The sequence below is a fragment of the Tympanuchus pallidicinctus genome, unplaced genomic scaffold (assembly GCF_026119805.1).
Source record: "Tympanuchus pallidicinctus isolate F22 unplaced genomic scaffold, pur_lepc_1.0 scaffold32, whole genome shotgun sequence".
Lineage (NCBI taxonomy): Eukaryota > Metazoa > Chordata > Aves > Galliformes > Phasianidae > Tympanuchus > Tympanuchus pallidicinctus.
Window position 1 is genome coordinate 692,291 of NW_026294750.1, and position 12,337 is coordinate 704,627.

The following is a 12,337-nucleotide window of genomic DNA, read 5'->3' on the forward strand; positions in this document are numbered from 1 at the left end:
CTGTGTTTTGCAGTATTCCAAACTGGCAGGTGGGTGGATCCAGCCAGCTCCATTTAGCACCTGGTGGTAACAGTAGCTGAGATCCCAAATTCAGACAAGGCTACGCACAGCTGTGCTCTAAACTAATTTCATTTCATTTTGGCATTCCCTCTCAACTCTGAAGTGCCTAGCATAGGCATGGGCTGTAAAGCAAGGGAACTGCAGCACTAACCAGGAGGCAACCCTGACACCTCATGCAGGGCCACTCACATCACCTCATGTTGATGCTGGGCACTTCTGAACAAGAACATGGAAGTTGCACAAAAGCACAAAACTGCAGGAAGGATTAACTTATCCTACTGAAAGCTGCACTGCCAAGGTGGCACCAGAGCCTGAAAATGCCTATTTCTTTTCCAGCCCCACAGTCTGATTGCTAAATAGAGCTATCTACACAACTAAATATTTAAAGCAAAAAAGCAGCTAGTAAACATGAAGCAGTCTTCCCACCCAAGACAGTTTGTGGTTAATAGATGTTCTCAGCAACTCCAAACTGCTATCATCACTCCAAGCAGCAGAAACTGTAAATGACAAAGCAAGTTTAGCTTCCTCTGTATCAGAGAATTCCTCAGGGGTAACGAAGCTCTAGGATACATTCTTCTCCCCGTGCCATATACCACTTTCTACTGCAGGATGGGAAGTTTTCCAGCCCTGCTGCTCCTGCTGGTGCTACCAGGTAAGGCTTCGAATCACCCTGAGGAGCAGGGTGCTCTCAGTGCTGCTGTACACAGTGCAGCTGTTATTTGCTTGAACAATTTTTATTCAGGCCATCCACAGCCAGGCAAGGAATAGGATTGCCAGATGTCAACAAGAGATGTTCAGCCTGAAATGTGTTTATTTTATTTACACAAGCTTAGGTTTTCTCAGTCTGAAATCACCTAGCATATGGGGAGGGAAATCTGTGTTTGTTATTTTCTCTGGAAACATGATGGATGAGGCATTGTGAGCAGTGTGAGACAGGCTAGCTGCTGTTTGCTCTCTTACAGCCTGTGAATACTGAGTCCACAGAGAGGAACAGTGTGAATAACAATGGAAAAAGGGTAGTGGCACCAAGGCTGGGTATGGATGTTTCTTTATGCAAACCTGCAGAGACAGGTAACTCTTCTCACAGTCCCAGAGGTGTCAGCAGTGTGATGCAAGAAAAGGTGGCACAGGACGTGGTGACTACCTCTGGCATCAATTTTCTTCTTCCTTTCAAAGGATCACACATGGCAGCAGAGGACACACAAGTCTTTCTGCAAGTACCAGGAGAGTCCTTCAGAGCTAACTGCTCATACGACGTGCACAAGCACTCACGTGAGAAGAAATTCTGGTGCAAGGAACAATCAGAAAAACATTGTCCAGTCTTACCCTTGAGCTTCCCTTCAGAAGAAAGGATTGCTCCTAGCCCTGCACTGCACCCTCCAGCTGAGCTGAGAGACTCTGGAGGCGGTTGGTTTTCTGTAATCATGACAGCACTTCGAAAAGAGGATTCTGGCACATACCAGTGTGGAGTTTGGGTTGAAATGAAGCAAGTTTTGCTGCAAAGAATACGGATGGTGGTTTCACCTAAGGGTGAGCTATGTGGTCAACAGCACGCCGGGTGGGAGACTACCAAAATAAATCAAGAATGATGTGTCAATTCCATTTTTTTGTTTCATAGCTAAACATGGTACATCTAGACATCGTAATTCCCCTAGAGGTTATTGAGGACAGGATAAAACTACGTTCTATAGCTCCATATAAAATCACAATATGTATCTGTATGTATCTAGAGGCAGAAATGGCCAATAATTTTTTTTTTCCCCATACAAAATGAAGAAGTTCCAAAGCAAAAGAAAGCATTATTTTAAAAATCACCATGAAAAACCATGAATACAATTTTGTGGGATTGTACTAATCAAAACCAAATGGGTTTGGGATAGAATATTCAGACAAGCTGATGAAAACTACAGGAATACAACTTTCTTTTGCAGAAAATTTTCCATTTTGTTCCAAGTGTTTTCCAGTCACAGAAGCCTTTCACGCAGAAAGGCTCTGATAACTCAAGAAGACTCATGAGAGGGAGCAACACCCTCTTAAACTTGAAGATAGATATTAGGCATTAGAAATGTGCTGAGGTGGCTCCTTGTCACAGCACCTGGGCAATGTGACAGTACCTGACACAGGCTTCCACCTCTTCTGCAAGCTCTCTTTGTTCTGCTGTTGGCCTCTCCTTTGCTGGGTGATGCACACTACCACAGGGACTGTTCTTTCTTCTCTTTGATCCTTCTAATGAATCACCACTTTATTTTCTTTAGAACCTGTAACAGTGTTTGCCAAAAAAGGGAAATCTCTGTTCCTCCACTGCTCCTATTCTGCACCAATCAACACTGGAGAACTTCAACATTTTATTTGGTGCAAAATGGTGTCCCAAATTACTTGTCACCCTATTATCAGAGGTAATGCTGATCAAAGTATTGTTAAAGCAGAGAGGACTGAAATGATGAATGACTTCTCATGGAAAATGATTAGAATGTGGCTGAAAAAGCTCCAACTTAATGACTCAGGAGAGTATCGTCTTGAGAGCCATCTCCAGGGGAGAAACAAACTACTGAGGAGGATCGTGCTGAAAGTTTTGGGTGAGTTAATCAAAGAATTAATGATGATCTTCTAAAAGTCAGCAATTTCTTAATACTTGACAAGAAAGATTACAGGTCAGTGCTAAAGAGCTCTCTTCTGAGCCTTGAAATTTCCTGAGACACAGATAACTCCTGAATTTCCTTTTTAAAACAGATTTTCTGACACACACTAATGGTATAAATTGCTGCCAGTTCTTGGGAGGGGGGCAGTCTGACCTGGTTTCCTAGACTGATGACATTTCACATTTGCATCAGCAGATGGAACAGACTCCAAGAGATCGGAATGTTTCCATGAATTTCTACCTGAGTTCACCTCTTTGTCACTGTCTGTTAATGAACTTTTGAATTTAATACTTCCCTTCTGCTTTCAGCCAGTGCAGAAAGCAGCAAAGCAGAAAGCACTGAGTGGAAACAATCTGATCTTTCTGACCGGACTGAAAAACGCAGGAGGGGAGGTAAATAACGAGATCCCTTCTTTAAGACAAAGATGTCAAGATTTGTCTTCTAAGAAACTTTCTTTCCAGCAGCATTTAAATGCAACTCAGCTTTCAGGCTGCTCTCTAAACTGACATGAATTTTCGTGGCTTACCTATTTGGCAGCAGTGAAAAAGCACCAGAGGCCCATAACCTGAAGGAAAGAAACCTGGAATCACAAGATGTCTGTTCCTGTCCCCATTGCTATTTGCTGCTGGCTCTCTGGCTGCGCCTACACTGGTGCTTTCATGCACATGCACTGCTGACAGTACACCAGCCAACAGCATACACAAAATCCCAGCTCTTTCCTGAGAAAATGGATGATCCTATAACTGGATGATTCCCGTGACTCAGCAGCACTGATAAGCTTTGTTTTGCTGATGAACAGCACAGGATGGATATCCTTCTGCATTCCACAATGTCATGGTTAACAAACAAGCACTATCTCTGGAGCATGCTGGCATGACAGAGAGTCATCAGGGATGGATCAGTGTGGGAAAATCATTCACTTCTGCTTTTTTTTCCAAGGGGAAAAGTGGAATATGGATGGCAGCCCCACAGACAACAGCAGAAAGGACCAGAGGTAAAAATAAACAAAGGCACCCAGACTCTAATTATGGCATTCTGGCTGCACTGCAGGATTTGAGCAGTGCTGTGATAAACGTGCACACACACACACACACACAGGCTTCTCCCTGCGGAGTTTGGGTCAACCTGCTCAGGCCCTATGAAAGCCATACAAGTCTCCTACTGGTTTCAGGAGCTCTAGGTGGGGACTCCACTGAAGATGCTCAGTTTCAGTGTTATTCCTTTCTACCTGCTTAAAAAGGGACAACTATACAACCCATGCAATGTTATGTTACAGTGATTCTGCTCTTGTACAAGCACAACAGCCTAAGAGCAACCCATAATGATCCTGATCAAAGACAGACCATGAGAAGGGCTCCTGCATCCCGATAAGGGATGCCTTTGAACTCTAAGCAGCACTGAATTGAGTGCAGGAAGAGATTTCAAGCTCCTGAATGTGCCCCAGGCTTGTAAAGAACCAGAGAAAATACAGTTGGGATGGATCCTCTGTGACTGCACATAAGTACTGACCTCACAGAATCACACTTGTTGAGAGACAACGGGGTTAATAGTTGTATTCTGAATTTAATTTCAGACACACAAAACCCCCTCCCAAACTAGCCTAGTCACTGTGGTGCTGTAAATAGTGATGGAGACACCATGTTTTCCTTTACAGGACTCCCTATGCTGTCATGGTGCTGATTTCCCTGCTGGCTACGGCTGCCCTGATCGCTACTGTTACACTCATCACCAGCTGCATCGGGAAGAAAAGAGCAGGTAAAGCTCTCTAATCCTCTTGTCTTTTTCCTGCCCCTGCAGCCTGGTATCCCAGCACCCTGAAGGTTAAGGATGGTTTATTCAGAGGTATCATTGCTCAGGAAGGAAGTGCAACTGAGCTGAGAGCAATACACAGCATGTGCACTAAACTTCAGGGAAGGGAGAGTGGAAGCAGTCATTTTTTTTAATGAAAAAATAGGTGTGTGGTTTTACACTCAAGAGACTCCGTTCTTTGTGGCAGGAAAAGAGATGGACTTTGACAGACACCCTGCTTTCAGAAGGGGAGTGCTACAGGTAAGAGATCATCTGAAATCCCTTCTTCTTGGTGCTCTGTTTGATCAGTGCTGGCTCTGCGCTCAGCGCTCAAGGGGATCACAAAGCACACGGTGCCACTCATCCTACAGTGAGAATGTGTTCCATCCAGCCAAGCCAGCAGGCTGAAGCTGTTTGTATTTGTGACCACATCTGGGTGCAAAACAGACACAGCCCCAGTAACCTGAGCAAGTCATAATCCCTGTTTTTGTTTACAGTACTCAGAAAATAAATTCAATAACAAATAGGTAATTGTGAAAGTTTACTGGCCTTGGATCTTCAGTAATATCACCAAAGCCTCTCATCAAAGGAAAACTTTGTTATTTGCGATCTCTCTAAATATTGAGTGTTATCTGTTGCTGAGCCATTCTATCTATGATTCAGGATTGGAAAAGAGAGTTTTGTGTACAAGAATTTTCCCCTTTTCCCTGCACCTTCTCTCCTCCTCCTCCTCAGTTTCATAATATGTGGAGAAAGTGTTTGTAATCGTAATCGAACCGAGGCTAATATTGAGAATCAAAAAAGTGCTGCATTTCTTTTTATCTTCTCATTCTGTTTGTTTTTAAAGGAAGGAAGAGAAAAAGCAAGTAGAATATCAGATGGGGACCACAGTGAGAGTACGATATATGCTGCAATAAGGCACCAACCTCGACCCAAACCTGAAGATGTGATGTATGTCAACATACAGCCTTCACCGAAAGTTTCCTTCCTTCAGGAACCACCTGGGAGCTCACATCCCTCAGGGCCTGTGGAATATGCTACCCTTATCTTCAAGGACACAGCTCCACAGTCTGAAATTGAAGAGAGAAGAACAGGCCCACTGAAAGAAAGCAGCACAAAGCCTTCAGCTTATTGATGGAACGCTGCTGAACTGAGCTTAGAAACAACCCGCACGTAACCAATTGCTGGAGATGCGTACACACAGCACTGCTGAAAGGATGAGACACATGGATGCACAAATCTTCCCTGAAAAACAACCAAACTTTTCTAATAGCACAGCAGCACAATTCAGCTATCATGAACAAACACTGTGAAAGGCTGGGGCGTATTTGCCTTCTGTTCAGGGCTCTATTTTTAAGCAGTGAGCAACTATAAGCCCGACTTCAGGAAACAGGCGGGCTGTGATAGCAGCAGATCCAGTGCCACAGCCAGCAATGGGCTGCGAGATATGGGAGCACAGCACTTCTGCTTGGACTTCCAACTCACTTAAATATCTGCATGTGAAATGTTAATTACTGCCCACTGATTAGGACCAAAACAGCAAAATGGTAAAAGTACCTGCTGAATTTCAGCACAGTTGTTTTGCGTACTTCAGGGAGACAAGTAACGCTCTCAGTTTCAACAGCAACAAGTAATGCCTGGTTTCACCAAACCAGGGCTTTGCTGAATAGTATTTGTCCACTTAAAATGTCTTCAGTCTGAACATACAGTTGCAGAATTCAGACTGTATGTATAACTTTGGGTTTCCTTGCCTTCCCTGCTTGTTTATTAATGCCACACTCGTGCTACAGCATAACTCTGTCTTGGCTCTGTTATAAGTTTCACTCATTCTGATCAAACTACTGAATCCTGTTATCGTGGTGATCAACACCCCTAGGAATGATGGATAACTCCTAGAATAAAGCTGACTAAGATTCTCACCTCAGCTCTCTGAGTTGGATCCACAGCTGCTGAACATGACACAGAAATGGCTTTTGTTTTTTTATATTACAACTGGGAGAAAAGGAACGTGAAAAGGCACAGTCAGCAATTAATCATATCACCTGCACAGAAACTCCACTTTGCCTGCGGGTTCTTCTCCATTTCTGAGGAGACGTGGGGAGAGGAGAGGGGAGAGAAGATGAAACTTCTCTTGCCAAGTCTGATGTGGCTACAGGACATCAGGGTCTTTGCTGTTAAAGCTGAGATGACTTTGTCACTCTATCGCAAATTCTCTGAAAACAGTACCAGAAAAAAAACATTAAAATAACTGCTAACTATATGTGTGTGTGCTTTTTGATTCCTAAACAGCTGCACTGGCTCACACTGGAAAGAATTAATGACTGAGGCTCATGTCGCTTTTTAAACAACAAATGTGTTTGCATGCAGCCCTGCATTAAGGTCTGAAAATATGCACACCTGGAAAGATGAGCAATTGTCATAACAAGCATCAATAAACAAACTCTACTTCTTATTTAACCAGTTTGATTCTCTGAAAGCAACTAAACTTTGTATGTCCAAATTTCTCATCTAGCTGCAGTGGCACACAGAGTAGATCTTAAAAGTAATGTAATGGAAATAACTAACTCACAACAGAAAGGCTTTCTGGTACACACTTCCTTTTCTCAAGAAAGCTGAAGATATCTACTATCACACGATGAAGCTGAGGCGGCTCGTAGGGCCACTTTGGCACTTAGATTGCATCAGTCCTCTGTCACAAAACGCAGATCAGTAACCGCCAGCCTTAGAGCAAAGGCTCTCTGAGGACTGTCTGCATCTCTAACAGGCAGTAGAAGTATTTCCAAATGCCCCATGGCTGAGCAGCCTGTCTGCTCACCGCAAAGCACTCTGGCCTTAAGTGGACTATAAGAACAGAACAATCACACAGACTGTGAATTACACTGCAGAGATTTCTACCCCAATCACCACAGTATTTATGCCATCCTGAGAACGTCCAGCAGCAGCTCTGCAAATTGGGCATGCAAAAGAAGCCATTGAGATCTCAGCAAAAGCCCCCCCAAAAAACAAAATGGCAAAGTAAATTGAATTTTGGATGATACTGGTTGGGAGCAATACCAGAGATCAAGGAGTCTCCTGCTGGATGAAATACAGTTGGCTCATCCGTACCTTCCCTTTTCCTCTGGAGATCACTGGGGCATAAGAATATTTTTGGAACAAATGTTTGTCTCCAGCTCCTTGAAATACAAAGAATTGGCAACATGTTACTGCATGAGGAACCAAGGAGCAGAGAAAACCCAACACTTACCAACCGTGTCCACTTCACACATTAGCAGCACAAAATTTTATCCATTCTGTTCGCTTTAGAATATCTGTTCAATTGTCCTCAACTTCCTGCCTTACTTCTCTCCTGTTCCCAGCAACTCAGAATATTGATTCCCGGAGCAGAAAGCTAAGCAATAAAGGACAAGATCCTGGCAACCGTGACTAGCCCAAGATTAGCAGATACAGGAACTTCTCTCCAAAGCGAGGGGTTGCTTTAAATTAGTCTGGTCCTGCTCTTGTTAGGGAACTGAAAAGAATTTCAAATTAAGAATAAAGCAAAAAGCTGTGAAAATCAATATCTGAGTGGCTTTGTAATCACATAACCTATTATGTGCTGTGGGCATTCCCTTCAGGCCTATGATGCCTGCTTATTCCCCTGAGCCACTGCCCTTCATGCTCTTCTGCATTCATGACTCCTCAACTGCGATGTCCTTGAGGATTTATTCTGCTCTATTTGCCCACAGTCACACTTGTAGCATTTCTGCATTTCATCACGATCTCAGAGCTGCCAGCAACACTGTGTGAAAAGGGCAGGCCAGCATCTGTCAGGACCCACACTGACTGCCAGCCTTCGGCGCTGCAGCACAAACCAGTGTCCGAGCTTGAAGCCTGGTGCAGAGAGAAAAATATTTTTTTCAGAAGATAACCCCTAACAGCAGTACCTGACTGGATGCTCAGAACTACCTGCTGGAGGCACTCCTAGCCCACCTCATCTATGGGGACACCATCCCTCTAATTTGGGCACTGACCACAGGCAGTACGACTGTGCTCTATCAGAACTGGTATTAGAAGAACTCACCTATTTTCACTTAGAGCTTTCAGCCAGTATTTCCAAGCTGTTTTACAGATAGCATGGAAAGCACTGTTAAGGCATCCCGTGCAGGAGAAACACAACAGTGCTTGGAGTAAAGCTGCCCTTTTTGTTCTTGTTCTGCTTGTGGGCAGCAGGTGACACTCATGCAAGCTCAACACCTCTGCTAGCAAAGGAGTTGCTTTTGCACCAGCAAGGGCAGAACCAAGCCCCAAGAGCTCTACTGATTCTAGTTCTTTCAAGAACTCATTGTATGGCCACAACTGCCTGCAAAGTTTAGTGTATCCCTTCTAAAATAAAGCATACCCCAAGAACACAGGAACAAATGAACAGGCTTAACGCAGCATTTTGTTTATATAAATATATATATGGCAATTATTAATCCAAAGAGCTTTGCGAACAACAAACATACAGCAATGCAGTAGCACAACCACTTGATACCGTACAAAAAGACAGCCTAACAGCAGTCCTGATAAAAGTATTTATGTTATCATTGCTGAAGTTACAACACTGCTGAGAGATCCTGAGCAGCATGCGTGGAAGGAACAGCACGCCTGAGAGGGATTAGCAGGAGGACATGGAAGCTGAGCATTTCTAAAGCCTTCCAAAGCCTGCCCAATCCTCTTAAGAGGAAAACTTCCTTTTGTACCAAAACACAAAAAATAAGCTCTAACAGTCTCCGTTCTGCCATATTTGAGCAAATAAAGATAATGACATGATACTAGGGAGTTTGGGGACAAGAATAAACCACCCTTCTGGAAGATAACCAGCAATACAAAGAAGTAAACATTTTGGGAAGCACAGCACTTGGGTAACGTGAAAGTAGTGACCTCTTTTATGCTTACACAACCCTGAGCAGATTCCAGCACTGCACCCATAGGGCACTCCCTGTGCTCCAGGGCTGTTTGTGTCATCATTTGACTTTTCTGGAAGACTTCTCCGGAATAATTACCCGAGGCGTGCAATGACTCCTGCAGCACACACACAGAAGATGGCCCTCAGGTACATGGAGCATAATGCCAATGGGTAGCCAGGAGCTGGACTGGCAAGGGAGAAGAGACAGCGTGACTTCTGGGCATATTTCCCCAAATAATTATTGTCTGAAACAAAAAACTACCAAGCTAATCACTATGCACCTCCTTTAGCCACAGCCCAGATACTCCCCCAACAACTCTTCCACACTCAAAAGGACACACAAAAGGAACACTGACCCGGTGACAGCAGCCTTCCTTTCTTCCCTCCCGCAGCTGAGAGGCCATTCCCAACTCCAGGAGGGCGACAGCATCTTCCTCAGCCTAAGAGCTGAGCTACGCCCTCCCCCCAACTCCCTCAGCCCCTCAGCCGCCATCTTGAGACACTGCCCCATGCCAGGCGGGAAACTAGCCGGGCACCACCAGCCAATCAGAGGCGTCCCACCTCAGCACCCACCAATAAGCACGCGTGGCGGGACGCTACAGTTTCCCTCAGCCAATCGGGTTCCAGCGCTCGCAGGCGCCAGGCCTCCACCGGCGGTTCCTTCAGGCAGAGCAATGCCAGGTGTGGAAAAGGCTTCTTCCCTCTGACTGAAAGGAGGACTTTAAAGCAGAGCCAAAGCCGCTGCTTGGTTTATAAATTTTTATTAGCTGGATAGTGTACACAGTACTTACAATTGCATCTATTAAAGACCAAAATACACTTGAAAAAATGCATTATATAAAAAAAATTATAAACTTTTTAACTATATACAAACTTCGCCTTACATGATGCAAATTTCAGTGTCCCCTCCCTCCCTCCCCCCCCTCCCCCCCCCCCCCCCCACATCCAGTCACAAAGAATTTTTTCTCCTCTCTCCCGTTTTTAACATGCAAAGCCTTGAAGCACTCCAGCATCACTCCAGGACCATTCTCCATGTGTCGCCCTGCCACCAAGCAAACGCTGCTTTTAGAGGCCAACACAAATAACCAAATGCAGGTGAAAAACGTAACAGCTGCACTCAGGTTTTCACATCCTTATTTTAAGTATTAACAGTAAAGCTTCCTAAGTAACACGAATCCATAGGCCTTAGTACACGTTCTACAACAACAGATCAGAGAACCTATATATGAAGGGCTCACTGGGGAAAAAAAGCTCTAGTCGTTCGGAAGAAGTTGACAACTTCTTTAAGAAAAACAAGAATTACTAGTTTAAAAGAAATAAACAAAAACCTACGTCAGAGCAACAATCTCTGCTTCCATAACTTCCAACTGTCTGAGGGGGTTCTCTGAGACAGAGATTAGCTGTCAGTTGAAGAGCAGAAATGTTATGGAGGCCGTCTTACTGCAGCACAGAGATATTCCTCCAGCACATGAACACCCTATCGACAACATGTACAGATGCTTAAAAAAGTATTTACAATAGTGCGGCAAATTCAACTAAGGAAAAGGTTTTGTTATTCCTTCACTAAATGAGAGCTATGGGTTTCCTGAAATGGGTGACCTCACGAGAAATGCCAGGTGAGGATTTTATAGTTACTGACTGAAGAAAAAAAAAGCAGCAGCACCACGCTCTAACTGGCCAAGTATTTTAAGGCAGAAGCAACCAAAGGCACCAAAAATGCTATCAATGCCTTTTGAATAGCTAGAAAAAACCCTCATGTAAAATTTGTGAGCAGAATACTAGATTACTAATATAATTTTTGACAACTGAATCCAAAGATCTATTTGGAACTTGGCTTTTACCTTTCTCTGTGGCTGCAGGCCTGCCTTGCAGAACTGTTTGTCAGCTTTGCTTCAGCTCACCACGTCAGCTGTGTAAGGGTAAGAATGCAGAGCTAGAAGCTCAGAAGAGAATAAATGGAACTTCATTTAGAAAATCCAGCTGCCTTACTGCGAATGCCAAATCTGCTCCTCCTCTTTGTACCTGTACTGGCTAAGTGTCTTTGCAGGTGGCTGATCTGGACACTTGTGTTAGTACCTAGGCAGGCACTCTGCATCACAGGTTGCTTGTTCATGAATTCCATCACATTTTACATCAGTAAAAATGGGACAAGTTTAAAAATCCATAACGAACAACAAGTTGTGTTGTTAAGGTATGCAGCCAGAAACCAGTTGTAATAATGAAAAATCCACGACGTTGTTATTATTATTTTTTGAATGCAGCTACTTCTTGAGTGCCACATTTTAAAAACTCTTCTTTTTTAAGTGGATAGTCTGTTAGAAGCCTGAACAGTTAACCAATACACGCCTTCATTCAACAGTCCTTCAAAACATCAGTATGCACCTGGTTGAGTGGCCCTGCGCTTCTGCCATCATAAAACGTCCCTCACTCTATGTAGAATGAGAACTGTGGAACTGATTTACAGCACACATCAAGAAATACTGTCAAAAGGATGGTCAACTGTTATCACTCAGACGTTGCAGATTGTATTTCTTTTGGAGAACCATGCATCAGACTGGTTAGGTTGGAAATAAAGATTTTAAAAGTAATCCTTTGGAAGAGACTCACTTGGAAGCTTCAATACTTTAATACTGGCATCCACTCTTCTTCCAAAGCACTAACTGCTGGCAATAAACATACCAAAAAACACCAACAAATTGCATTTACTAACTAAATCCTTATCCTCACATCAATAGCCCTCTCCACTCTTACTTCCTGGAAGAGATACACAATAAATCAAGTCCTGTAATAATCTTGAACTGTTTTGATCACTTTGACTTGATGGCTGAACTTTTCCCAGAGAAGAGTTTGCTGTTTACGTATTTTACAGAGTGGAGCTTAAGAGAACACCTTTCAGTTTCTGTCAGCTTTGCAGGTGCAAATG

General features: G+C 43.7%; 1 protein-coding gene across 1 annotated transcript; it reads left to right on the forward strand.

Annotated features, from left to right (window-relative positions):
- Window positions 1-265: 265 nt before the first annotated feature.
- LOC128088145 (uncharacterized) lies at window positions 266-6,762 on the forward strand. Its single transcript, XM_052698383.1, has 8 exons — window positions 266-712; window positions 1,237-1,590; window positions 2,316-2,636; window positions 3,008-3,091; window positions 3,639-3,693; window positions 4,354-4,454; window positions 4,696-4,748; window positions 5,335-6,762. The coding sequence occupies exons 1-8, from the start codon at window positions 670-672 to the stop codon at window positions 5,620-5,622; spliced, it is 1,299 nt and encodes a 432-aa protein (XP_052554343.1). The 5' UTR covers window positions 266-669; the 3' UTR covers window positions 5,623-6,762.
- The last annotated feature ends 5,575 nt before the right edge of the window (window positions 6,763-12,337 follow it).